At 37.4% G+C, this 27353-nt stretch overlaps 1 protein-coding gene across 6 annotated transcripts in view; it reads right to left on the reverse strand.

Annotated features, from left to right (window-relative positions):
* LOC127478845 (protein PHTF2) overlaps positions 1 to 27353 on the reverse strand; it is a 126830-nt gene that overhangs the window by 37318 nt on the left and 62159 nt on the right. For 2 of the 6 annotated variants that reach the window (XM_051805057.1, XM_051805053.1), the window contains exons 2-4: positions 14488 to 14564; positions 1215 to 1271; positions 812 to 823 (exon numbers count right to left, since the gene is read on the reverse strand). In XM_051805057.1, the coding sequence (XP_051661017.1) occupies positions 812 to 823; positions 1215 to 1271; positions 14488 to 14532 (114 nt within the window). In that variant the 5' untranslated portion in view covers positions 14533 to 14564. Of the gene's footprint in view, positions 1 to 811; positions 824 to 1214; positions 1272 to 14487; positions 14565 to 20503; positions 20837 to 26241; positions 26782 to 27353 lie in introns of those variants that run through there. The other 4 variants (XM_051805055.1, XM_051805054.1, XM_051805056.1 and 1 more) reach the window with 4 other exon arrangements.

Below are 27353 nucleotides of genomic sequence, written 5' to 3' on the forward strand. Positions count from 1 at the left end.
ATTATATAATATACACATATATTAGATATATTCATAAATATCAAAGTACTGTAGGAGCTTTGGGATTAAAGCACTAATGTGCAATGCCTAAACTTGGCCGTGTGCCTCACTGTTATCTGTATTGCATGAAACTCAATCAATACAAACTGATACAGACACCATCAGTAGTTTGTTAGTTATTGTACTCCTGAGCCAAACGAGATGGATATAGATTAAGCACAGGGCAATATTTGCAATAATTATTTGAATGATGTGCTATTACACAGCAGTTACAAGAACTCCTGTCATAGCTGTGACTGGCTTTCATGACCATGGGAAGGACCCTTCAGGCACCCTTGGGCTCAGCCATGGGGGTTAAACACCATTGGGTCTGACTTAATGTGTGTATTTCTGTACAGAAATCAGGGAATTCTGTAGCTCAGGTTTCCACAGAAGGCAAGCATGTCCCCCTGCATGTTTTATTTAGCTATTTAAGGACTGTGGCAGGAAAAAACCCACCTCCAGGGAAACTGAAGCAATGCACCTTTTACTGATGTTAAGTATTAGCAACATGTTGAAATTTGTGCAGCAGTACCATACTTCTTGCATGCAATGTTTGAGCAAAAAAAGGTTAATTGCGAGGAAACGTTAACTGAATTAACACCACAGAGTATGACATAATATACAACCCATAGAACTATCTTATATAGCATCAATTTTCTCCAAAGCAATTTAGCAATGTGGCAGACACTGATGGCACTGTTAGTTAAACCAAAATGCACAGAACACTGTTAACTTGCTTGTTCAGAGAAACAAAGCCTGAGGTACTTACCAGTCTAATAAACTGTACAAAACAATGACAGCATCATAAAGGAGGAAAAGTAAACTGCAGGTATAAGGTAACTAACTGAAAGCAAAGAGAGCTCAGATAACTGACATTAGAATTCATCAGAAAGAAAAGCGAAAAGACAGAGGTAATAAAACAACTAAGCCCTGGTTTAAGATAAGTGAAAAGAAAAAAAAATGTACTGAGATACAAAAATGTGTATCACATTAAATGCTGCAGAGTTATTAATTATGTAAAATAAATAGAGCATAGTATACTGGTTACATTTGGTTACACTCCAGAAGTCTAGTTTTACTTTACCACTATTAAATACCACCACATATAATGTAAATTACATGAGCGCACACAACCACCAAAAGAAATAAATGTTGAAATGCTGTATTATTACCTTTATTTCTCTTTGCTCTACTGACTTTTCCCATATTTGTTGATCATATGCTCCAATCTAAAGAGAATACAGAAAAAATACCAACATTAGGATTTAAAAGACATTGATCAAACAAAATCAATCAACCTGCAATGACAGAAGCATGAAGCCAGCAGGTTATTTGCTTGGGAAGGTTTGTTTACAAAGCAATCTTTATCTTCTCCGCTCCATCTTGGCTGGACAGGATCTACCTAATCTGTACAGGAGTTGTGATACAGGGCAGAGGTGAGCCAGGCAGCCCCAGCCGCATCCCGGGTGTCGTGCAAGTCAGAGGACTGAGAAGACCACGCTCCCTCCCACTTCAGGTCAGGATTGCAGTCTCTGTACCGACAGAGAGCAGAACTGTGGCAGCAACACTGACACGGTCTTTACAGGAATACCACGCATATGTAGCTGAACCCATACCTTCAATTAATTTATTCTTTTTTTAAACCATCTCCCTCTCTGATTCCCATTTCGTTCCACCCACTTTTACAGCTACATGGTCTTTAGTGTTATCTCTTCAGAGCACACAGCAACAAGATATATGGTCAAGCTGCTAATCAACTAGATTATAGGCCAGGGGAAACTCAAAGAATATCAGGAAACTGCCCTTTTCCCGCCAAAGCACTGAAGAAAACTTGTTCCTAGTAGACCTATTCCCAAATTTGCTCACTCTCATTTAGCTGCTAGTCTATTTATTCATGAAACTCTTCCAAATAACTTAGTTTTATTAAACCTAAGCAAGTTTTTGGTTAAAAAATTGAAATAAAAAGGAAGTGTTTTCTCCCAGGCTCTAACCTTACCTCAGTGTTGTAGAAAACTGTATTTGTGAGAGCAGAACCACAGACTGTTGAGCTTTAAACCCAGTCAGCAACTAGGCACCACACAGCAGCTCACACATAGCCCCAGAGCAGCTACTGTGAAGAAAATTAACTCTATCCCAGCCACAACCAGCGCACATTGGTCTTGCAAGCACTTATTAAAATCCTAGCACTAAGACCAGTTTCGATGGGTTTTGTCATTTTAAATAACTATAGCTACCTGTATTGATGGTTAACTTAAGAAATTACTGTGCACTTATTTATCCAACATAGAGAGCCACTCTATGACTGTCAGATATTTTGAAGAAGGGTAACTTTAAACTTCAGGAAATTCCCATGTAAGATAGTGACAAGAACAACTCAATATATGAGACAATATATCCAAGTTTTGTAAGAAGTTATCAAAGATCATCAGTGCTTTGAACTCTGCACAAATAGTATTTCTAGGTAATATTCAGTAATGATCTGTTTTATTCTGGCAATTTGAAAGCCTTGCCATTCCAGAAGTTCTACCTCAACATATAGATCACGTGCACACACGTGTGCACACACTGCTGGTATCTGGGGTTTAATTCAGATGACAAACTTTGAGCAGTTAAGTGCAGGATCACTTTTAGGTCATGAGGGAGAGACAGATGTAGTTCCTGAGATCCTCTACTAACATGCAGAGCTGATACAAGCAGCTCAGTCAGACACCTGACAGATGCAAGAGGAACAACTCCCATTATTTGAGCAAATCTGCTCAAATTCAGTCTTACTGCAAGGGTTTGACTCCTCCTTCCAGCTCACAACTGCAACAGACACAAAAGACCCAAGCACGAGTGCACACACCTTGTACCAGAAAACATTATTCTGATTTCTCTTTTATTATTTCAGCCTTCATTAATTTAGATGTTATAAAAGAAACAAAAAAAAATAATTCTTGGTTAAAAGGATCTTTTAACCAAGGACCCAACATAAATGCAAAAATATACCCAGGGAAGCCAATAGGCAAACACATCCATAAACAAAGAAATCTAAAGGCATCTTTTGTACCTCTAAACCTCACCAATCATGAAAAAATACCAATAATAATAAAAAAAATTCTAATTTAGAGCAGTAAAGCTCAAAGTACATCTAAAATTCGAAGTGAGAACAGTAAACTGAATTACTGAATTGTCCTTTCTCAAATTTAAATATTTCCCACTCACAAAAGCTAAACAATTTCTATAGTTTGCTACTTTAAAACTTTGGGGAAAAAATCTACTGACTTTTTGGTAATAATAAATACTTGACACCTCTCATTTGGAAAAAAAAAAAATGAGACTGTGAAAAATAACTAGGGAGTCAGGCACTGTACTGGGCAGAATTAAGCACTTACTACAATTAAAGTAATTAAACCAAAGGAAGTTTAACAGCTAACTCCACCTGGATAACAGCCAGCAATTAAAAAGTCAATATATTGAATAACCACTCCACCCAGTATTTATATCTAATTGTTCTGGCTTTTTCTCTAAATACATTTCAAACGAATTTTCAGGCCTTCCTGGTTTTCATTAAATTTGCTAAGAAGAGCCCCAAGTGAAATTTTTGTGCTGCATAATATTGTGTCCTTCCCTTCCCACTTCAAAAAGAAATAAATTCTTTCTACAAGGACAGAGAAGGGGATGCAAGTCTGTGTCCCTCTCCATTATGCAAGAACCAAACTCGGAAGGAAGCCTTTGTACCAATAAAGCTGCAAAGCAAACCCTATTCCTAATTCCATTCATAGCTGAAACTGGTGTAGAGTTGAAAGTCTTTAAAACAGCATTCTTCTTTCAGACAAATAACAGACCATTTTTTGAAGGAAGCCTGGGAAACACAGATCCCAGAAGACATCTGAGGCAAGGAAGCTGACTGATTAAAAATCCTACAAATATTCCTTTTCCCTCCCTAGGGAGCACAGCTTCCATCTCCACATAAAGACAAGAAGCAGGGATTTTGCCATTCACATTTTTCTTTCAATGTTGCCCCATAAAGCAACTTTTCCAGCAGCAGGTAAAATAAAAGCGTGAAAAGTACTTTAAAGGACATGGTCTTTTACAACTGTTTTATTGGAGGAGTGGATCTGTCCGATCACCTCTGATCAATTTTAGTTATTAAAATCTGAGCACAGGATTACTAAGTAAGGGCATACTGCTGCAAACCAAGAGGAGTTACATAGAATTGCAGACAGCAAGTACCATTGCAATCTCTCACAATGTTTGGGGTTTCTTTTTTAATCTACCTAGTATCACCTCTCTGTGTTTTAACAAAGTTTTAGAAGCACTTCAGAGAGCAGGAACACATGCCCCTCAGCACATCAGATTTAGACGTGATACTCAAGTTCCCCTCTCGCCATCTGCATAGGTATCTCTCTATACTTCTCTTCCAAGTGTAACAGAGGAAAACACTTGAAAACAAAGCCATCATTATAAAGTAGCATACTGGACACTGGCACACTTCATTTACCACATTAAACAAAAATAGGTAGAACCAGTGCTACTGAAACAAGACAAGTGAAAAACACAGCCAATAATTTGTTTTCTCTCCCTTATGTCAGGAAAGCACATCTAGAATTTGTGAAATTCTTGCAGAATTCACTGAGAGGTGTTTTTCATTTACAATAAACTAAATTATAACATATAGTGATTACTAGAAATGCTAGACACCTGTATGAATTAAATGCAAGAACATAATTTGTGAATTAATTGAAGAATGTAAATTAATATTAGCAAACCTTCCCAGTTTTAAATTATCAAGAGCACCAGTCAATTCCATCTTTGAAGAGTATTTGGAAAGTATTTACATTTGAATTCTGTTTCATTTTAAATCTAATGTAAATCTAAACCAAATGTAGGCTCTGGCTCTTGGCTATTCATGTAATTCTTTCAAATTGTACATACCTCCAGGACACTGAAAAGAAGCCTAGTATCTAGCAATGCCAAAGAAATTAAGGTCTAAAGGCAAAGAAAAGGAAGGAATAACCTTCCAGAGATAAGACCAGGTTGGAATTTGAAGAATTTAAATATACACAAAACTTGATCAAAGCAAGGTTTCCCTCAATATGCAACTGTCCCCAAGGCTCCTCCACAGGCATTCAAGTTTCCTTGTCTGGAACTGTTCCAAAATTAATGCCCTGATCAACTCCAGTACTTACACACTCCTGAACCCACCAGCTCTGCCTGGAGTCTCATTCCTTATAGTTGCAAGTTCTGCAGTATCCTTCAGAGAAAATTTAAAGTACGAAACACGAGAGTCAAAAAAATTGTACAATTTTTACGTATACAACTATAAGAAAGGTTTTTTAAATCTCTTCAAAACACAGTGCAAGACTGTTTGTCACTGACACATTCAGTCTATCAGTCCAGTCTACAATTGGCAATAGACTTTTTTTTAAGTAAACTATACAACATAATATCCTAATTTTAATCTGATTTCACACAGAAATTTATTCTAAGTTATTTCATGAAATAGCTAATCCAAAAGGATCTGAAAATTGTACTCCATAGCATTTTTTTATTTAGTATGATTTGGTAGAAAATAAGTTAACAAAAAGTTGGATAACAAACCTATCTTATCATTTTTAAATATATCTTTTATCACCAAGAATCAACAGCAACACAACCCTGTTGTAGGAAACTTGTCAGTAATACATTACAGATATTAGAACTTGTGGAATAACCTGCCTGCAGCAGAAGTAGATAAACTAGCAGATGTTATTTTATATACTCTTAGTTTAAACTGTGCATCTCAGGCCTCCTCAATGCCCAGATTCTATCCAGTCTATCCAAATCAGTTACCTCTAAAGAGTTCAGTTCTCAAGACCCCATGCCTCAATAAACACCAAGGAAAGAAGATGAAAGGAATTCTGTTTCTTTACATATTTGCAGAACTAACAACCATTCTTCAAGCAGCTATAAAAATTTTTGGCATATAAGAGATTACATGCAAAGACTGACAACTGCAGTCACTCTTTTGCAATGGAAAAGCAGGGGTTTAGTATCCTAAATTAACTAAGCATAATAAACTTTCCAATATGTTTTCTTGAAAAAAAAAGTTTTCTCACAAGTAATTAATTGCAAAAAAATTAACAAGTTGTCTGTGACTTGGCATGAGATATTAAGCTATACAATTACACATTTGGTAAAACTAAACTCATCTGATAGAGCTAGCTCTTTACTGAAAGATTAAATAAATTTCAGACCCTTTTTAAGTGCAGACTCCTCATAATGTTTCCAGTTTTTAAGAGGTATGTGCACCTCTTGAAATTATCTAAAATAATTGCACTTATTCCTTCCCAATGGAAAACATCAGAAAGCACTTGATAACATTTTTTTATACACCTAAAATTTGTTTGGCACCTGTGCAGTTTGGTTTTAGAACATTAACAGCAATTAGCCTAAGTAAACAGTTAAGCTATTGAAATAAAAATTGCTGTGTTTTCAAACAAAGCCCAGTGGAAAGGGCTTTTACACTGTGTGATATTTCTTCCCAATACCTTTCTCATAACAAACCACATGTGCATCAAGATTGAATTTGAGCTTTGTGAATGACACTGATATTGGCTTTAAGCTAATGTAGTGATGGTATCAACCTGTAGCCCAATACTCACAAGGCCTTCTGATTCTAATGGAATTGATCAATATTTCAGGAGACATTTATAATTTATGACCACGCAGACTAGCAAAGATTATAATCCTAAGAATACATAGTATTTCCTGTTGGATCTTAAAACTTTAATGTTTATCAATAATGAAACCTGCGTGCTAAGCTTTGCTCTTTAAAACCTCTAAACACTTTTACAAGCCACACCACAATGGTATTACAAATCCAAAAGATAAAAGATACAAGATACAGAGTTTGGTAAAAAAAAACCAGTTGTTTCCTTGGACTGTGTACCAATGTAATTAAGAGTCTGACACCTTATTAAAGCATTTAGTGCTAAAATATTACCTAATATGCTTTACTAACTTTTATAGTCCAACATTACTAAAATAGCTACATGATTTTATGTATCAAATCTAGTATTAAGATATCAATATATAAATAATTTCTATACATGTAAAATTATGAATTTTAAAAATATACCTCATTTTCTCAAAACCCAGAATATGATTATTAAAAGTTATTTTAAACCCATTTATTTCTTACATTAACTGATCCCCACTGCAGCAAAGGCAATACTCTAGCAGCTCAGTAGTATAATTATCTCTGTTTAAGTAGATTTCTACTCTTAGGATGATTTGCTTTTTCAGGATGTTTTTCATTTTCAAGGGTGGTGGATTTTTTGCAATTTTGTTTGTGGTGGATATGTGGACCAGACAAGCTAAGCTAAGTCAAACTTAGCTAATAAACCACCGACAGAAATCATCATATAATAGTTGTACAAAGCATTCAGAAACTTTTAGTCAAATAGAAAAGAACAATGGAGGAATTAAAGTTGTATATATTAGGGGTAGAATTTTGAATTTATAACTGCAGAATTATTACTTCTGATTAAAAAAAATTCCATGATTCTCCTGCCTTCTCCTGAAGGGAGGAGAATCATGGAATTTGGCCCCAGAAGGAAAGCTGAAACCAACTACTACTAAGTGTGAAATTAAGCAATTCCAAACTTTGAGTTATTTATTCTTAACTATTTGAATTGCCAACTAATGACCCGCTTAAATTCTGGTAATAACTGCAGCAGCACTGTATTTACAGCCATTTCACTAAACACTAATTTTACCAAGGCTTACTTCAGAGACACTGTCCCTTTCAGAGTCCAATAATAGGTAATTAAACATTTATAAACTATGTATTAATAGTTTTTCTGGACTATTCTTTACAGATTAATTCTTGTTAACATCTGTCAGCTGTGCTTATTTATTGCCCTAATGGTTTACAGATTTTAGTGTACCTACTAAAAACAAGAAACCATTTGCAGGTTAAATTAAATGAGAATACAGGAATAACCAACACCTACTCTAAGCCATGTCCTAGTGTCATGAACTGGACAACAGGGGTAACTTTGGGTACCATTTCTTTGGCCTTACACGGACTACAGAGCAAAACCTAAAAAGAGGCACAAACTGAATGTGATTCCATTTCCGTAATTAATGGCAATTAAGCACGATCTCATATGATAATGTTTATCTATCTTCAAATTTCAAACTAAATTCTTCATGGAATCGCAGAGATTGGAACCTCCAGGGGTCATGTAACCCAACCTCCTGCACAAAGCAGGTCCAGTTACATCAAGTGGCTCCAGGACTTAACCAGTAGAGTTCCAAACCTCTCCAAAGATCGGACATTTCACAGCCTCTTTGGGGTGCTGTCTCAATGCCTGGCAAACCTCACCTTATAGGTTTTTATCCTTACACCTAATCAGAATTTCCCACTTTTCAACTTGTGTTTATTGTTTCCCCTGCAGTCCCTGTGCAGCTCTGACAAGAGCCTAGTTCCATCCTCTCCATGGTCTCCAAAGCAGGAGAGGTTGTAGCAGTTAAGTGCTCCTTTTTGCCCTCTCTTGTTCAGGCTGAGCTAACCAAGATCTCTCAAACTCTCTGCACATCACATAGTTCAGCCTCGTAACAACCTTGGTGACCCTCCATTGGGCTTGGCAAGGAATGTCAATGCCTTTCTTGTACCACTCAGCCCAAAGCTGGACACAGCATCCTAAATGCTGTCTCATATGAGCTGAACAGAAGGGAATAATCCTTTTCCTTGGTCCACTGGCCACACTATTGCTAACAACACCCAGTTGCTTTCCAAGTGTTAAGAATTTAAGACCTCTGTAACTTATTTTTTCACAATAACGTACTCGCACAAAACAAAACAGTCTCAAGATGTAACTGTGGCAGTCTCATTATTCAGTATAATTCCATGAAGACCACTGGAAATCCAGTAATTTTACCAGTGTTGTAACCAGGATTTTAAAACAGCATTGCCCTTACGTCCCTGATCATTTCCACTTCCCATAGCACATTTTCCTTGTGCCACTGCATCCATCTGGGTGGCTGAAAGATCAATCAAATCAGTCAGGAAGAGAAAAGAAAATGTTATATTATAGTTTGACAATGCCTAATGACATAATTTAAGAATCAGAAAACCCCTCTCAAGATAGAGAGATTTCATCTTATTGCTCCCCCATAAGGCAGGTTCAGCTCCTTATAGATTCACAGTCTTAGTTTTAACTGGATTGGTTCCCTGACCAAATTCACTACGTAAATGTACAAACTCTGTGGGAAGGCAAAGCAGGCATGGGAGCCTACAGGCAGGCAAACTGCAAGCCTGCTTAGTTCAGCCACAGCCCCGATTTGAGTGATCTTTTCTGCAAGATTCAGAATCTGAAGTTTTGTCTGACCAAACAAGACACTGAAGGCAAACCCCCATTAGGTCAGGCGACTACTTGAGTACCGAATCCCAGCACTACGTGGAAGGAAACTATCTAAATATACGTTTTCTTCCTCAGTGCTTTCACAAATACCAGCTCCCACACTGGTCAGGTTTCAGCACTTGAGGGCGGACCTTTTCAAACCAACACAGTTTCAGCTTCAAAGTTTTAGGTAAAATAGACACACAGCCTGTCCATTTGGCAAAAACTGCCTTTGGTATCAGGGTCACCAATGCATCACATGAATTCAGTGACAGGAAGGAAATGGTTGGTTTCATGGAATGGCATAATTTCCGTTTTATTTCCTCCTTTATTAACTTCATTAACAGAGAGACTGTCTGAGCAGCCAGGGATCAGGTTAGGAAAGCTAAAACCTTGACAGAATTCAACTTGACCAGGGACATCCAGGGCAACAAAAAATAGCTTCTTCAGATTTCTTAATGATAAAGGGAATACCAGGAAAAATATGGGCCCTCCCTGGAAGGAAACGGAAGACCTGGTTACCCAGCACATGGAGAAGGTCAATGTCCTCAACATTTTTGCCTCAGACTTCACTACCAAGTGCTCCAAGTTGCAACCTGGTCTGGTGGGAGGTGTCCCTGCCCATGGGGGGGACTGGAATGAGATGAACTTCAAGGTCCTTTCCAGCCCAGGCCATTCTGTAATTCTAAGAATATAAATTGTCAAGTATAATCTTGGGCTAATGAGCTGGAAAACACTGAGCATTACAGCTCTTAAAGCAATGCCATTAGAACTCTCATTTTGCCCTTTAAAAATACGAGAGAGGAAACATCTCATTTGTTTTATGGTGCCCTTTAACAGCTGTACTCAAGGGACACCCAAAACAGCAGAAAGCTGCATTGGCAAAGTCAACTGATAAGCAATCAGATGCAGGAGTCAGCTTCAATTCATTAAGTTCCATTTTGCCTTCCCATACAACCATCCCCAAGAGAAGGAACAACATAATTGTACAAATTTGTTGACAATATTGCAGGAGAGAAAGGTCCCCATTTTAGCAGCAAGGTTGTTAAGGTAAAATTACATATAGCCTCCAAACTGGAAACAAGACTAACAACTCCATGTCTACTCTTATCTGTAAAACTTGAAAGTATTGTAAGAAATAAATGCAAAAAGTTACAAGTAATAGATGCAATATTTTAAATTATTAAGAAATGTATTATTTTTAACATCCATTACTGTTACTGAGGCAATAATTCAAGTAAGCATAAAGTATCCATATCATACAAAAGACATACCACCAGATACTCAAATTGTTTAAAATTTGTGGGGGTGTCAGATTTTTTCAGAGGAAACATTATGGTGGTTTCTCTGTAAAATTAATCCATTACAAAGCTGAAGCAAATTCAGTATTCTGGTAAATACACTTAATCCTAAGGATATTAACTAACAAAATGCATCTATGTAAGTAGTAGCTTGGTAGCTGCCTGGAATCCTTCCAGAGAGCAACGCAGACAACCCTGCCACTCCCTTTTATTGCAAGAACCAGGGCAGCTCCAAGGGCTGAAAACAAGCCAGACAAACCCTGCGTGACACACAAGGATCTCAGCACTGTGCTGAGTAGTGCAATCAGAAACACAGCAGAGGTTTAATTTATCTTACCTACAGAGCCAACCTGTATCTAGCAGATTTCATGCCTTGCAAAAGTATTTGTACCAGCTGGGAAATGCAATCACTGGAAGCACTAAAGCTCTGTCCGTGCAATCTTGTATCTCAAATAAGAAGCTGCTATAATACATTGAAATCTTACAATCCAACTTAACTCAGAATTGATTACTGTATTTTTACAAGACAGTAATCAAGAGCTCCAGTGCACTAAAAGCAGAGTAAGTCTATTGCCACAACAAAAAACAAGTTTACATAATAAAAGGTCTGACCTTTTAAACAATTAAGAGTATTACTAAATCATCCTCGTGTGAGGAGCTCAATTTCAGACAATAGCATGAGTCACGGATAAACATGCTGTTTGCAAAACTTGCCTAAAGTAGGGTTGGAAGAGCTTAATTGCTTAACTCTTTCCATTAAAGGAATATAAAAACGTCTCTTGTTTGAGAAACCGACAGACCTCTGAAACTCAGTAGAGAGACACATAAATATATCAAAAAATACATTAAAATTGAAAACTAAGAAACAAAAGGAGCAAGCTCAATATTTCTTACACAACCTCAACCTACTTAAATACTTCTTAGTCACGTATGACTAGAAATACCAGAAGTTCTTCATGTTACTTTTTAGGGCATTCATACACCAATTTATCAATCTGAAAATACCTCCCCAAAACAATTTATATTCTCATTTTATCACACAGGCAAATCATACCAATTTGATCAATACTGACTGCAGCCTCGGTTCTCTTGCCCCAGAAACAAACTTCTACTGCCAGAATGTGCTAAGTTTTGATCCCTCCCCACTTCAATTCCAGTTACTGTTGAGATGAATCAGGAGATCTAAAAGACAAGGCAAGTGGGACAACTCTGATAACTAAAATAAAGACTGAAATAAAAATGTAAAACTCTAAACAACCACCAGTTCACAGAATTCAGTAGTTTGCCATCAAAAGCAACGCTATAATAAAAAATGTATCAGAAAGGGAAAAAAAAAAAAGTCTGCTATCAACTAAACACCAACACAGCTTTTTTTGTTGCCCAAATTGAAATCTTTGGGGCAAACAACAAATCCATGCAAAAAATAAATACTGTGCCATGTAAGAAATGAATACATAAGTAAATAAATAAAAAGACCCTGGGTAAAAGAGTCTAGATACTCCCAGGAGCAGATCACACCACACTACTAAGTCAGAGAACCCCTTGGGGTTGCCAGCCTGATCCAGAAGAACCCTCAATACGTGGTACCTAAGAAATTATAATCTAATTAGCACGAACATTTGCATGAGATGCAACTTTTCTGCCATACAGCCATTTGTCTCATAACATTCCACTTCCTCATACTGAAAGCAGTATAACTTGCTCATTTGGCAGAACCAGTCCACGTGTGGATTGCAATTAAATTTTGTTCATACCAGGGAAAATACTGGCATCTGGTTTATGCAAGATCTTATCCCTCCTGAAGATAGCTCAGTTTTTCACGAAGTAACAGAAGTCACCTCATCACTACTCCTTTCCATAAAGGCACCATGAAATTTCTGATCAACGAGACCTCTGTAGAAGCCTACAGAGATTTGCAGCAGAAATATTGTTGTTGTTATGAACTAAAAAAATGGAAATGTGTGTGAAATCACTGGAAAACATGACAGAACAATGATTAAAAGAATGATCTGTACTGATAACGAGTAATCCTGTTGGGAGCAGTGCCCTGGGAAAAGTAAAATTGAGGAATGTGTTGTTTATATCTAGACCAGAAGGCCTGCCCTCTGTAAGATCACAGTACAGTGACTCTTCAGAAGAAGATCCTGCCTTTCTAACACCAGGAGGATGGAAAGTTGGAGCATATCACATATGGCATTTCTTTTCCTGTATGACCAACAGGAAAACAGACACGTATTAAAAAAAAAACCAAACAAAACCAAAAAAACCCCCCAGGTAATAAGCATGAACTTCATTTAAGATTTACAGAGTTAGAGGTTCTTTCTTGCATCAAAGGACCTTTTATACATATAAAGCTGAATACCATAAAAGATCTGTCCAAGGACATCATCACCAATGAAAACAACCTCAGAGACCTGACATCCAACATCTCTTTCACTGCACAAAGGAGGTCCTGGCCAGACCAAATGCACACACAGCTTGGTGCTTGGAAGTACTATCATTATTCTGATACCACTGTACTGTGAGTGAATCAAATTTATGAGAGAATGAGTGCAAGTGGGTAAAATGAGAATGGTTTCCCCCTTCCATGAGATCCTGCATTTCATTTTGTTACATAAAATCTTTTACAAGTCACCTTCCAAGCCTTTAAAAAATGGGATTGGACCTGCAAGCAAGAAACTGTTCAAAACCACAGTGTACTTCCACTGATATTTTTACAAAAATACTCTTTGTAAAGCTTAAATAAGAGAAAGAGTACACAGTACAAAAAAAAAAAAAAAACAACAAAACAAAACAAAAAATCCTTATTAAATTGCGAATTATTTTCACATTTTTCAATATGTAGTTGAACAATTGCTATAAATTAAGTCAACAAAATTCATTTTTCTGCTTTTTCAACTGCACATTTAATTTACAGTTGTAAAAACCTCAGCAAAGCATACCAGAATTGTCTTATTTCTAGAAATTAACTGTTGCTGTGTAGAAGTTAACAAGAATTTCTGTTTTGAAGACCATTGCCATCCTTTAGCCCAAGGAGAACAATAACTCACAGAAACTTATTAAACCACTGACAGCCAAGAAAAGAAAATAATCATCACACCTTATTTATGTCCTTAGTAAAGATGCACCTCTCAAAGTTTAGCAAATTTTTCAACTTTTTAAAAGCAATTTAACTGAATAAACCAACTGGCATATTAATGTCGAGGATATGATCAATGGGAAATAATAAATTAGAAAGAGATATCAACATTTCTATGTGCAAGCATGAATCAGAAGATACAGTAATTAGGCAACATTGTAATTATCTGTATCTCCAAATGAGAGATTTTTCTCTCCTCTCCCCCCCCCGCTATTTTTTTTCCTAACGAACTTCTAAAAATCCCTACCTATCTCTGTTGGTTATGGATTACACCATTTTTTGTTGCTGACAGAAAATACATTTCAATTCTTACTTTCTACTTAAATACAAGGATTCTTTGCTGAGCTATGGAAACCACATACCTCTGTACATTAATTAACACTCTACTAAGAATGAAAATTTTCTTTCCTTTTTCCCATAGCACAAGTAACCTAGGGAGTAAGGAGTTTTCAGCATAGACCAAAAGCAGTTTCATTTCATTAGATACAGTCACTAAATACTTGTTGAGTTTTGGAAATAGAGTTTCGAGCTACTTGCTCTCATACAATGCTAGCAAGCAATGCAGAAGTATTTTACATTTGTTATACTTTACACATAAGCACAATAAGCCACCATAAAAAAAAAAAAATCTTACCTTCTTCTGGTACCAAACTATAGCATCGGTTACTTTGGACGCCATTTATTCCACTGAATTCACAGAGTCATTTTAGGCTGTTAACAGAAAGAGACAGAAATTTACTTCCACCTTCCATGTGAAGGGTAAGATAGGGAATGTAGAAACACTCCCATTACCTGCAAAGCACTGAACAGCTGTGTTTACTTTTACTAAGAGTTTGGGTTTTCTCCTCTAAGCAAACAAAAAACTACAAATCTGCTGCTACAGGACATCAGAAGCCTCAGTTTTGTCCTTCCTTCACAGTAGAACACAGGCTGCAAAGAGATGATCTGTCACTGTCTCACAAGAACCTCACGAGAATTATATTACATGCCCCTTTTTTTTTCCTGATAAATTAAGCAACCTATAGTTATTAGTCCAGCACAGTATTCTGAAGTCCAGGAATAATTATGTTATAAAACACAAGAAAAATTCATACAGATTATTAGATATGTTTGGGAAAAAACATCAGTGCTAGAACTTCACTAGTCATAAAATTAATATCCTCATGAAAACAATAGAACAAAACTAAGTCAAAAGAAGAAAACCAAGGAAGAGAAGTATGTTTTACTCTAATGGTAACAAATAGCAATAGCATTAATTAATCTTTGATGTCACTGTCATTAGTTTTCAATGTGGAAAAAAACCAAAAGCCAAACTTCCAGCCTACATAAAACATTTGTACCTTGAAAATTAAGTTTTCTTTCATGCAATAAGTCAGCCAGAGTTAATTCAGGAAAAAAAAAAGGAGAAAATAAACATAAAAAGCCTTCAGGTCACGACTCTCTCATAGTGGGGAGCCCAGAAATGGACTCAGCATCCCAGGTTGGCCTCACTGATGGCAAGAAGAAGGAGGGGTAGCTTAGCCACCAACCACCAAACTATGCCTCAAAATCGGCCTCTCAGAAAACACAGAAAAACAAACAAAAAAACAACACACACACACACCCCACCAAACAACTAAACACGGAATTCTGGGTTTATTTCTGATAAAAATATCACTCTCATAACATTGTCAATAATATTATGACCTATATTTCTTCACTGAATGGAAACAAGAATTATTAACTCGTAGGCAGTTTTTATAGTGAAAGATTAAATGTGATCTTTATCTTTCTCTTTGATTTCAAGACATTTGTTTACAGCTTTCGCACAGATAAGAAAAGCAAAATAAAATGCAAGATCCAAGAAATGGAATGGAAATCAAAACTGTGCAATAAATTAAAATAAGTGTCTTTATGAAACACCTAAGCATTAGAGCAACTCATGACACTTTATTATATGTTGTTCATCACCAAAAATTTCAGGTTTTTCCTCTTTTTAAAGTAGATATTAGATTACTTGATCATACCAGCTGTTAGTATAAAAATCACAAATACTCCCTCTACAAAAGCCCTTTCAACACAGCCATCTGCCAAGACATTTTTTGGAAAGAAAAATGGGCAAAATGTCCAGCATGCAGCTGGATAAAACCACCATGCCAGGCATGAGCAATTGGCTCACAGGTTGGGCACAAAGAGTTATAGTGAATGGGTTCATATCAGACCAGCAATGGGTCACTAGTGGGGTTCCACAGAGCTCCATCTTAGGCCCAGTTCTCTGCAACACCTCCACAAACAACGTGGACTCCAACATCTTTTATACAACTTCAGATAAAGTTACAACCCAAGAGAAAGAAATGTCTCAGAGAGCTTAGACTGTCACTGCAAATTTCAGAAATATCAGAACACTGACGATTGGTGCAACTGAGCAAACAAACACCACAATTTTCCCACTGTTGATAATATCATCATGTAAGTCACATCAAGTCAGCTAAAGCTGGCAGCCATGACTGTGTCAACATCTGTAATTGTCCCTTATTTGTTTCTGATAATAGAGTCTGTTTCTTCTAAAAGCAACTACCAATTACTAAGAATTCATTGGCACAATAAATATAAAAATATTTATATGGCTTAAAGCAAGAAGTCCAACAGAGACTTTGATATAACCTGGTATATCACATAGACTGGTCACCCGTCTTTCTCACACATGCAAAGCTTACAATAGGATTTGCTTTCCTGTTTGAAAACCTGTTCAATTAAACTTAAATTTAAAATCCTTTGCTACATTGGACTAGAGACTCAAAGTGACACAAATCCCTTCCCCACACACACAAAGTCTTCACATGCATGACCTAAATCACCACTGCTCAGGGTCACACCTGCACCCTCGCCTTCCCCTCCTTTGAGTCTTGAAGGATCTATAACTCCTTCTCCTTTCTCTTAAACCAACATCCCCTCTCACACATAAAATACCCTGCTTCCTGCCACCATGGTCACAGGATGAGAAAAAGGTTGGAGTAACTCATTAGCAGTAAAGAACTGCTGAACCGGCACAGAAACCTTTCCCTCAATAGCTACATTAACTTGATGTCTCTCTCCAAGGTCAGTGATTTTTCAGGAAACCAAGGTTAACTCATGAACCCAAGACTTCAAACTGTGCCAAATATGGCTAAAATTGGATAAACCATTTTAAAGGGAGTAACCTTTGTTTGCAGTAGTTTTCCAACTCACTCAAAAATCTTTTGCCTCAAGAAACAATTACATCACAAAATTATAAGCCAAGTATAATGAAGTAGTTTTACTTGATTTCTATCAACAAATGTCTTATTTAGATTATCCATGGTTTTTGTATTTTCAAGAAACTCTGTACATTAAATCCTCCGTAGAGTCTATTTTGGTGGCATTTAAAGCAGATTTGCATACACATTTGCATAAACAAATGCAAATATGATGCTTACAAAAGTAAATATGACAAAATCATGGGATGGATGTCTCAAAACAGTGTGTGCTAAGTAAAAATACCTCTACAAGGAAATATCACATGCTTTCTTCAAGAGATACACAACCATTTCTGAGACAACACTGTAATGAAAGGTGAAAAAGCTTATTTAATTATTTCTGGGCACTGTTTCTGGTTGCAGAGACTTGGATTTGTCTGTGGTTTGATTTTTTTGGTTTGTCTTTTGGTTTTGGGGGGTTTAGGGAGGTGAAGTGAGACTTTATGAGTTTAATAGACTCAGCCTGAAGCTAGCTCTTCTGGACGAGAAATGGATGGTAACAATTCAAGGCCCTTAAGCTGCAGCCCTGGCTCTGACCCTGCATCTGCCCACAGCTCACGAACACTTCAGATTGGGACAAAGTATCGCAGCAATTTCAGAACTCTGCATATTTATTACAGGTTCATCTGTCATTCACAGCTGACAGTTCATACTGATCCTGAAATCAGCCTGTACAAGCCATGCACATCGGTATCAACCGGGTAAAAGTGAACAAGTCAAAGCAGCTGACAGACGTGCACAAGCACTACAGAGCACTGCCTGTTCTTCTGCCTGGTTCTCCTCCCATCCTCTCTGGGCCCATCCATCTTTTCAGTGTTCTGTGTTGAATATTGGCATCTGGGACAGGGACCAGCTTTAGCACTCAGTCGTATAATGTCCTGTGCAGAGTAACTACCGCAAGATTAACTTAACTAGCTGGAGACTTAATAGCAGGACAAAAAATACTCCCAACTTCAGAGATTAGACAGAGCATCCAAATATAAAAGCTTGATCACATCATCTCTGTAACATTCAACAGAGCTGTTCATTACAATTCCATCAAACTCACAGTTAATGCTATGAATAACAAGCAATATTTTTTTTAATCAAAACTTCATTACTTCCTTAAAGGTAAAAGTGGATTATCTAGTTCTGGCGATCCCTATTCAGAAGTGGAGTTTCTTAGCTATTTCCAGTTTCAGGGCATAATCATATTCCATTTTAAGTACACACTACACCCCACAATCAATTGAGGAGTTTCTCAGAGGTCACAGAAATCTATATTTAGATGTGTTCAGGTAGCTAAATGCATGCAGCACTGCAGTGCCTATTGTGTAAGAAAAGATTTAAATAAATTCAAAGTAAGTATATTTAGAAATTTTACTCATATCCTCAGGGTTTTGGTAACCCTAGTCAGACAAATGTATATATTTCTAAATGACAGTCTACAGTAAATGAAAGCAATCTGAATTCTGACACAAGCCCAGAATAAAATTGTGTTCCTTGTAGTGACAAAGAAAACAAATGACAATTTTTTGAAGAATATACAAATCTAAGCAGTGTCAACTAACTTAATTAAAAATTAAATTACTAATTAAAAATACAAAACAAGCAAGGACACATAGGCAAATAGTTCTTTCCTTGCCTGTAAACACTGTGAATCACTAAGTATTTCAAGGAACCTGTCTCCTCTATAACAATCCCAACCTGAATGGTCAGGATACCATCCAGCTGTTGAGTCAAGACTTGAATGTCCTTCTCTACTCATTATGATCATGGAATGATGAAGCGATCAATTTGGCACGTTCACTATACATCAGCAGGGGTAAAATTGCAAATCTGTGGCATTTGTCTCAAATGTTTTTTAAAAACACCACTGATTTTTATTACCTTCAGAAGAACTTACATTCACAGCAAATAAAAGGCGGGTTTAAAAAGGTTGCTACATAAAGCCACGAGAATACTAGAAGATGGTTTCAATTGCTCTCCAGGATAGACCTTTTTTACCATTATTAGATCCTCCATATTACAGTTTCACAATTACAGACATAATTTCACTAAGATTCCCTGTGCAGAGTAAGAAAAGACAACAAATCAGAATAGTAAAGCCCATGGCCTAAACTACTAATTTTGTAGGAACGTTTGTATCACACAAACTCTCTTAAAACATTACACCTGCTCCTGCACAGCTAGAAAATAACTTCCATGATGTAAAAAAACTCACTTTCCAGGTTCAACATCAAAATACAAGTTAACATTAACATCTGATTGCCAATATTATTCGATACTTTAAGTTAATTTTAAATGAGCCCAATAAACAGTCACATTAGGCATCCGCTGTTGACTGAAAAGCTGCCATGACGTACCAAACCAAGGCAGGTATCAGTGTAACACAGATACAGCACTAAACTCACCACGAGTCATCCTTCCCACACTCAAATCCAGGGGAGTTCAGCCACTGCCACAAAGAAGGGGATAAACCTTGAAGCAATGTTCCAAAGGAAGCATTCTTTTTCATGTGCATTACAAGTAAACTATTAAACCTACATTTCCTATTTGAAGGGGAACATCAAATACTATGTGATGCACTCAGTGTTCTTTTTAAGTACTTTATCTATGCATCTGTTCTGAAAAGAGCATTTCAGAATTGCAAATTGTATACAACCAAATGAGAAACTTGTCACTCCCAGGTTCACACCTTTCAGTGGAAGCTTTACCATATTCCGTTCAGCTAGCCTCAAGAAAACCTGAAGCAGGTAAAAGGGAAGGAAAAAGTAAAGTTAAATTAAAAAAAAAGAAAAGAAAAAACCAGACACTGCTAACTTAAGGACTGTATCCAGCAACCAGCATGAAAAGTACTCTTGCTGCCATGCCTGCCAAGCCCCCCCAAGTTGCTGTCTTGCAATCCAAGGTCGTAATAGTTTGTAAATAAAGAGGAATTAACATACTTGCTTTCCCCAAGGAACAACAATTCTACTAAAACTGGATACCAACATTCCTAACAAAAAAACCAACAAAACCACTGAAAACCCAAAATACAATCCCCCCCAAACAACAGATAAAAAAAAAATTTGAACATCTCTAGATGTATATTTGGGGAATTTTTTGTTTGTTTGAGGAGTTTATCAGGCCAACAGCATCAACAACAAAATATGAATCAGTGTCTATGCTGGCTGCTGTGTAACAAGCCCTGTACTTTTTGAACAGAGATGTACCAAACATGTCTCATATACCATGACACATACAGAGACTTGGCAGCATGTCCATGCCTGCCTGTGCCTCCAGTAAAATGTCAGGGACTGAAAAACTGATACTTTCTCAGGCCTCTGCATTCTGCCCACAAACCACTGCATCTGATCCCACTTCTGCCACTGCACATTTATTCTTCCTTATAAGCTCATGCCCTTTATCACTTACCAGCCCAGACAGGAAGATCTCACAGATGTAGCACAGAGCTTGTAGCGAGAAACAGTTTTCAAATTCTGACGGGAAGTAGGCTCGGCTTAGCCATCTTCACTTCCACAGCAAACACACCAACACTTGAAGCAAGAAAGTACCACAGAAAATAACTGTCTCCCAAGGAATACTTGTTTTGCCAGAGAATTACACAACTGTCTGAAATAGCAACAAAATGTTGACTATCAGGATTTCTGAGATTTATTTCAGGTTCTGGTAGAAGAACATTGCATGCAGCTGCTGCAACTGCTGCAGCCGTTTCTGGAATCTATGCCCTCAGCCTTAAGGTCTGTGCAAGTTTCCTAATTTTGTTACATAACTGGTCCATGGCTCCATTTGAAGTGACATGACACAATCTCATAGATACCTTACTCATAAAAATAGGGGGGAAGGACTCTTCTACAGAGAAATCCAGGATTCCACACATCTCGTAATTTACCCTTGAGTCAGCTGAAGTATTCATAAATTAGCAAAAAGCTTCTACTATTTAAACATACTCTACCATTTAATAAAGTAGACAAATCCAAATCCTTAAAGGAAACTATAATCAAGCTAATTTTGCTTATCTTCTATAAGAGACATTAGTTTCAAAATTCCCATTAATCCAAATACAGTAATTTCTGCTAGCACGATAGATCCAAAAGCCATTTCTGAAAATGCTGTATCTTTTAAAAAAATTAAATTAAACACAGTATATGGTCAATCTTGAGTTCTGTTCTATTTAATTCCTGGGTTTTTTGTACTAAATACCATACATATACATACATATCCTACTAAACATTTGTAAACTTGTACTGAGAAATCCTTGAAATATTGCAGGGATTTGCTCTTACAACTGTCATAACTTTATTAAAGAATAGAATATCTATACACACCAAGTTTTTAATTTATATATACAGCCACTTTAACAAATACTTGAAAAAAAACAACAAAACAAATACAGTATCCACCTTGAAATAAAATGCTAGGCTCCTTTTCTCCTTCATGTGATTCTAAACACAATAAATCTTGCTCACTGGAAATTCTGACTTGTGTTTAGGAGGGCTTGTTTATCTGTCACCAGGCACTGCACAGCAGAGTTGTGGCTTCTCAATGACTACAGTCAGGAAGCTGAAAACCACTCCTAAATCACCAAGTTTGCATCATGTTCTACAAATAGTTATCCAGCAAGTTTTTGAAGCAGCTGAGGCATGAAGTGGCTGAGCTGTCAGAAAAAGCTGCTGTCTCTTGTAACAGTCACTGTTCTGCAGGAACACAGTAGCAAATGCTGGATCTCTATTCTTTAAAAAGTCTCTGGAGCGATCCAAGCAAGGAATTGCAGAGTAACAAGCCTTACAAGTGTATCTGGCAAGATCCTCAAAACAATCATTAAAAATGGAACACCATTATACCCTAAAGACTATCTGATAGGGTCTAATCAGCAGTTTCTGCAGAGGATGATCATGTCTCAGTCTATCAGTATTTCTGAACATGTCAAACTAACTGATAAACACGAGCAAGTGATAGAACATACGTGGACTTTCAAAGAGCCTTTGGAAAGATGTCAAAGACTTCTAAATAGACCGATGTCTATGAAAAGCAAACATTGCCACAGATCAAAACCAGCCAGAAACACTGAACAAAATTTGGAGTCAACCTTCTCCACTGCCATTGGCTAACTGGATAATGAAGATTAACAGCAGCATCCAGACTGCATAAAGTGGCCTAGTGATCACCTGTTCTGATGCCCAGGAGCTCCTTGGATCACCCATCACTGGCCTGTAGCTCTTCCATTCAGTGCCAGTCCAAGGCAAAGTGCACACAAATCCCTGTTCTCCTTCACGTAGAAGCATCCTAATCCCAAAACTAAACTCAGACTAAATCTTCCTAGTCTGGTCTCTATGTTCCACCAGCCTTCATGTGCTTGAGTGCTCCGTAGTGACAGAGGCAGACACTCGGGGCCTCATCCAGCATACACATGCCCTAGTGGCTACCTCTTTCCCAAGGTCTCATGTTAAAGGATGAGAGCATCCAGAAATCACAAATTCCAACTCTCTAAGTATGCCAACCATCAGACTTTTACTAGAAACACAAACACAGACACTCATCACACTGCTGCTTCATTGGGCGCTGACAGCTAAGGGTGGCTTACAAATAAATTGAGATGCCCCACATTCCTTCTGGCTTCCAGAACTCCGAAGAGGGAACTTCCAGCAGAAGCAATCACTCCCTAAAGATGTGTAAGGTCCACACAACTGATGGTGAAGGTGAGAATGGTCTGGTAAGGCTTCACAAGGGTTTTAACCACTCTAAGCAGTACCACCACAGTCACTACCCCTCCTCAGTCACCAGCTCCCACTCCTCTTTCTACCAGCATCAGAGCCCATCACACAGCAGACAACTGTACCATTAACACTGTTAATCTGGACTAATTAAGACTATTTCCCCCTCCTCCTCCTCCTCCTCCTATTTCGACCAGTAGATTAGCATTTCTATAAAGTACTGCCTAAATTAAGTCCTGAAACAGAGTGAACTGAGTCCTGTCCTATTATTCCAAATTTTAAGCCTCTGTAAATATGTCCACTGACTTGCTGTATTTATCTTTTACATTTAAGGGAAGAAAAGAAAACCTGAAGTAGTAACATTTCTAGATAACAATTAATCTTAAATTGGCAAAGCTTAAGAATACAGACTAACTTTTACAATGAACAGGTAACAAAAAATCAACCATGTCAATGTTATCTATAAGTGTTATATGTTACATGTGTTATATGCATACCACTCAAAGCTTTAAAAACAGGTATCTCAAATCCAGAAAGGAACTTTGGCAGATCAGGGAGCTCTTCCATCCAATATACTACAGTCAGAAGAACACAGAGACAGTTGAATAAATGAGGAATGACAAGGAAAACACTGCAGTACAGCTCTGTTGGTTGGTTGCACAACCTGATTTGAAACACACATATTTTATTGGAAGAAGAATATTAAAATAATGAGGGAGGTGTTCTGAGAAGGCCTATGAATTGCCAATCACTTAAAAGACTCTCCTGTTGAAACAGGCAAGCATGAACAGGGAAAAAAAAGAATTATAATAGATTAAATGAGACGTTAAGAAATATACAGAAAATCCAGTCAAGAAAACAACAGCTTTCAATAATACAGGGAACTTCATTCATTAATTGAGCTGAGAGGATAGCAAAGCCAAATTTTTAACAGAGAAATATTATATTACAACACATAATTGGACTGTTAAAGTCAGTACCACAGGAAGTCATTGAAGCCAAGACTTTACTCCCATTCGAAAAGAAAGCAGCTATTTAAACACACATTAACAAGAAGCGGGGAAAAAAAATCAACACAGAGCTGAGGGAATCTCAAGCTTCATGACCCAGGATGCAAGAAAACATCCAAAGAGATGACTGGGCTGTATTTGGCCATACAAACACTCCCCTTAACTCGACCCCTCCACGGCCAGAAGCCAATACCAAGGAGAGCGTGTGAGCAACACATAGAACAAACTGTCCCTCAGACAGATCAACATGAAGAGTGTTCAGCTGCCAAGACAGCATCTGCCAACCACCTAAACCCCAAAAGCATCTGGCGCTGGCCAACTTCCAAAATGCAAGGCTTGCACAATTTCATATTTGATGCGATATTGCTTTAATTTCTTCTCCCACTTTGCAATTGCATTTTATTTTTTAAGAACAGAGCAACAAATTATTTGCAAATGAGAGTTCAATCCAATGCTTGGACTCATTCCAGGAAGCCATCTAGGCTCTCTGGAGTATGTCTACCAAGACCACCTTAAATGAGCAAAGAATTAAATGCTGAACATTACATGTTTCACTTAAAGAGTATTCCCAGTGGAAAACAAATTTGGAAAAAGATCCCCTTTACACATGTAAATTAAGAAATAAGAGTACAGCTCTAGGAACTCTCTGATATCCTTCCCTTCAACTATAAAAAAACCCCACACCACATACACAAGCTGTATTTCCAAATTTCTTGACAATATAATGGCTATCTCTATATATGTTTGCTCTAACTTTGAAGTTGCCCTGAGATAGGGTTGGACAAGACTGATGACTTCCAATGACCCCTTTCAACTAAATTATTCTATGATTACATGTAGAGCATACCCAAACATTACACAGCAATACATTATAGCCCTAATTACTATTTTTATCTCTACACGCAATTTATTAAGCTCTTTGTGTTCTCCTTACAAATTTGAATATGATTTCTACAAGCAGTTTACCATTTCCTACGCACTCAGAAAGGACTTCAACATTACAGTAAACTCAAGGGAGAAAACATGATAATTAAAGCTTTCAAAGTCTTATTTTTCACACCGCCACCTATCTTTGAGTAAGTGGTGGTCAACCGTCCTTGACCAGTCAGAGGGAGTAGCACCCCGACAGAGGTATCCCAAGAGTTTTGTTTTGTTTCCTTCATACAACAACAACAAAAAAATTACAGAAAAAACAGGCCTACCTTGCCCTGTGAGCATAAGCAATTAAGTCTGTTTTTACCAGTGTCCCGTGGCTCCCTATTGTCCTGCTCCACCTCACCCATCATTGTTTTCCTGCCCCCCACCCATCTTAACAACCATCCCAACTATTTGGCTGCTCCAGTACCAGCAGGCACCATGATGGCTCAGAGCTCAGTACACAGACTGCCCAGCAGTTGCTCACATTTGAAGAGGTTAGGGACTCAATTATAACTGCCTTTTTTGGGTGGGAATATTAATTTGGCTCACTACCTGTCAAAAGTTTTATAAAAATTTTATAAAAACTGTGTACTTAATGTCTTTTAGTTGCCATTAACTTTGGTTTCATCATCTGAGAAGTGACTCAAGTGGGAGAAGACAGACAATGAAAGTAATTGTACAAGCTTTTTGCCCTTATTAAGCCTTGCTAAAAATTCACATAAACTGTCCGGTGATGAATCCATAGACAAAGCTGTTTATTATGAAAAGAACACCCTCCTAGACAAAAAAAACCAAAACAGAACCCAATCTTTGCCTGTCATTGCCTTCACTCCCATGGGTCATGAGAAAAGAAAAACATTTCTTCAACAAAATTTCTACTATAAATCAGTAGAAGATACGATATTTAGAAAAAGTCTGGGAAAACAGCACATGTAGCTTTGGAGAATTAGGAAAGAAATTATGTCCACTGCTTTCCAGTGACCCCTGCCAGCTGTGACAGGAACAGCAGTGTTCAACTCCAAGAGCCCCATCACTCTTCATTGCCTGGTCAACTGCCCCAAACAACGTTGATGGAATTCTTTAACACACCTCTGTCCCGCTCTAATACACAGCAATAACCAGTTTGAGTTCTTCCAGAATTCACACCAATGCCCAGCAGCTATGGATACACCTAGGACCAACTTTTTGAGACAAGCTGAGCTAACTCTGCTTTAGTAGAAATCCAGTTCTACCAGAATATCCGAAGTGCTCCATGGAGTTCCCAAAAATTACTGGTAATTTACTGGTATGTCACATTCCACACAATACAAGAGGAAAAAAATTCTAGTACAAGCATTGAATTAAACCAATTAAGTTTCAAAATTCTTTTTCAGGTGACTCAGGCTTGTGTTTTATCCTTTGTAATATTTATATCCAAAATAAAAACATACATTGGCAGTAAAACATAGCAACACAACATTTAACTGCACAAACATTCCACTTCAAACATGGATCAGGATCTTAAACGCACCAGTTCCAGGCACTGCTCTCAGCCATCACCTTCAGAAATGAAAATTGCTCATAAATACTGTACAGTGGAGTCTGTGGGGGTGATGTGCGTGCATACATCAGTTCATAAACACCGTACTGGAAAAGAAATAAGACTTCTGAGAAAAAGATTATCCTTTCCAGGGAGTTACAAATAAAGAGGCAAATCAAATAAGATCACCAAAACCTTCCGAGCTACAGAAACAGCCAAAAACACACAGCTATTTATAACCCAGAGATTTATTCACAGAACACTTTTAGCCTCTTAACCCCAGGAAAACAAAGTCTCATGCCAAGTGCTAATGTATATAACAGAAATATATCCTTCTGCCACGTACTGACCACTCCAAGTGCAGCTAAAGATATTAGGATTCACTTACTAGGATTAACAGGTTATTTCAAGTGATGCACTTCTCCCTGATAAAACAGATACCACCATCTGTTTAACAGCATCAACAGGAAGATATAAGCAGACAAATTACTGATGACACACTGTATTTAGCTTCATTCCTATTAGAGAAGTCGTGTGTCCAAACTGTAAAACCAGCTGTATTTTCTGTAGGAACATTTCATCACTAAGAATTTCAGAACGTTAATTAAAGTTCTTTCAACAAGTTAGGTTTTCCAATTAATTACTTTTTCCTGTTAATTATATGACAGAGGGATAAGACACTGGCAAATTTGGAACAAAACACAAGACTCAGTGGTACTACATTTCAAGTGACCAGTAACATCTAAAAGCAATAAAAGGCAAAACACCAAGCACAGAGCTTGACACTAAGGACTAAAACTAACCCTGAATCTGATACACGTAAATCACACCCACTCAGAGACTATATATGAAAACCAAAAGTAAAAGAAACAAACACCTGGATATTTCTACTACCACGGAAAAAATTTTCCTCAGCTTCTTTGTTTTTTCAAAGAAAAGACAGCAAATAAAACACCAGGGAAATGAATGTGACAGCAGGAACTTCACCTGATGGGAAGTTACCTAACATTTTGATTCCCAACTTGGAAACCAAGGGCAAGCTGTAGTCAGGTTGTCACAGGTCTAGGATGGAAAATGAAAGAAAAGGGATAAGGATTGAGAAA

This window comes from Manacus candei, unplaced genomic scaffold (assembly GCF_025592945.1).
Source record: "Manacus candei isolate 608988 ecotype Guabito, Panama unplaced genomic scaffold, ASM2559294v1 h1tg000063l, whole genome shotgun sequence".
Lineage (NCBI taxonomy): Eukaryota > Metazoa > Chordata > Aves > Passeriformes > Pipridae > Manacus > Manacus candei.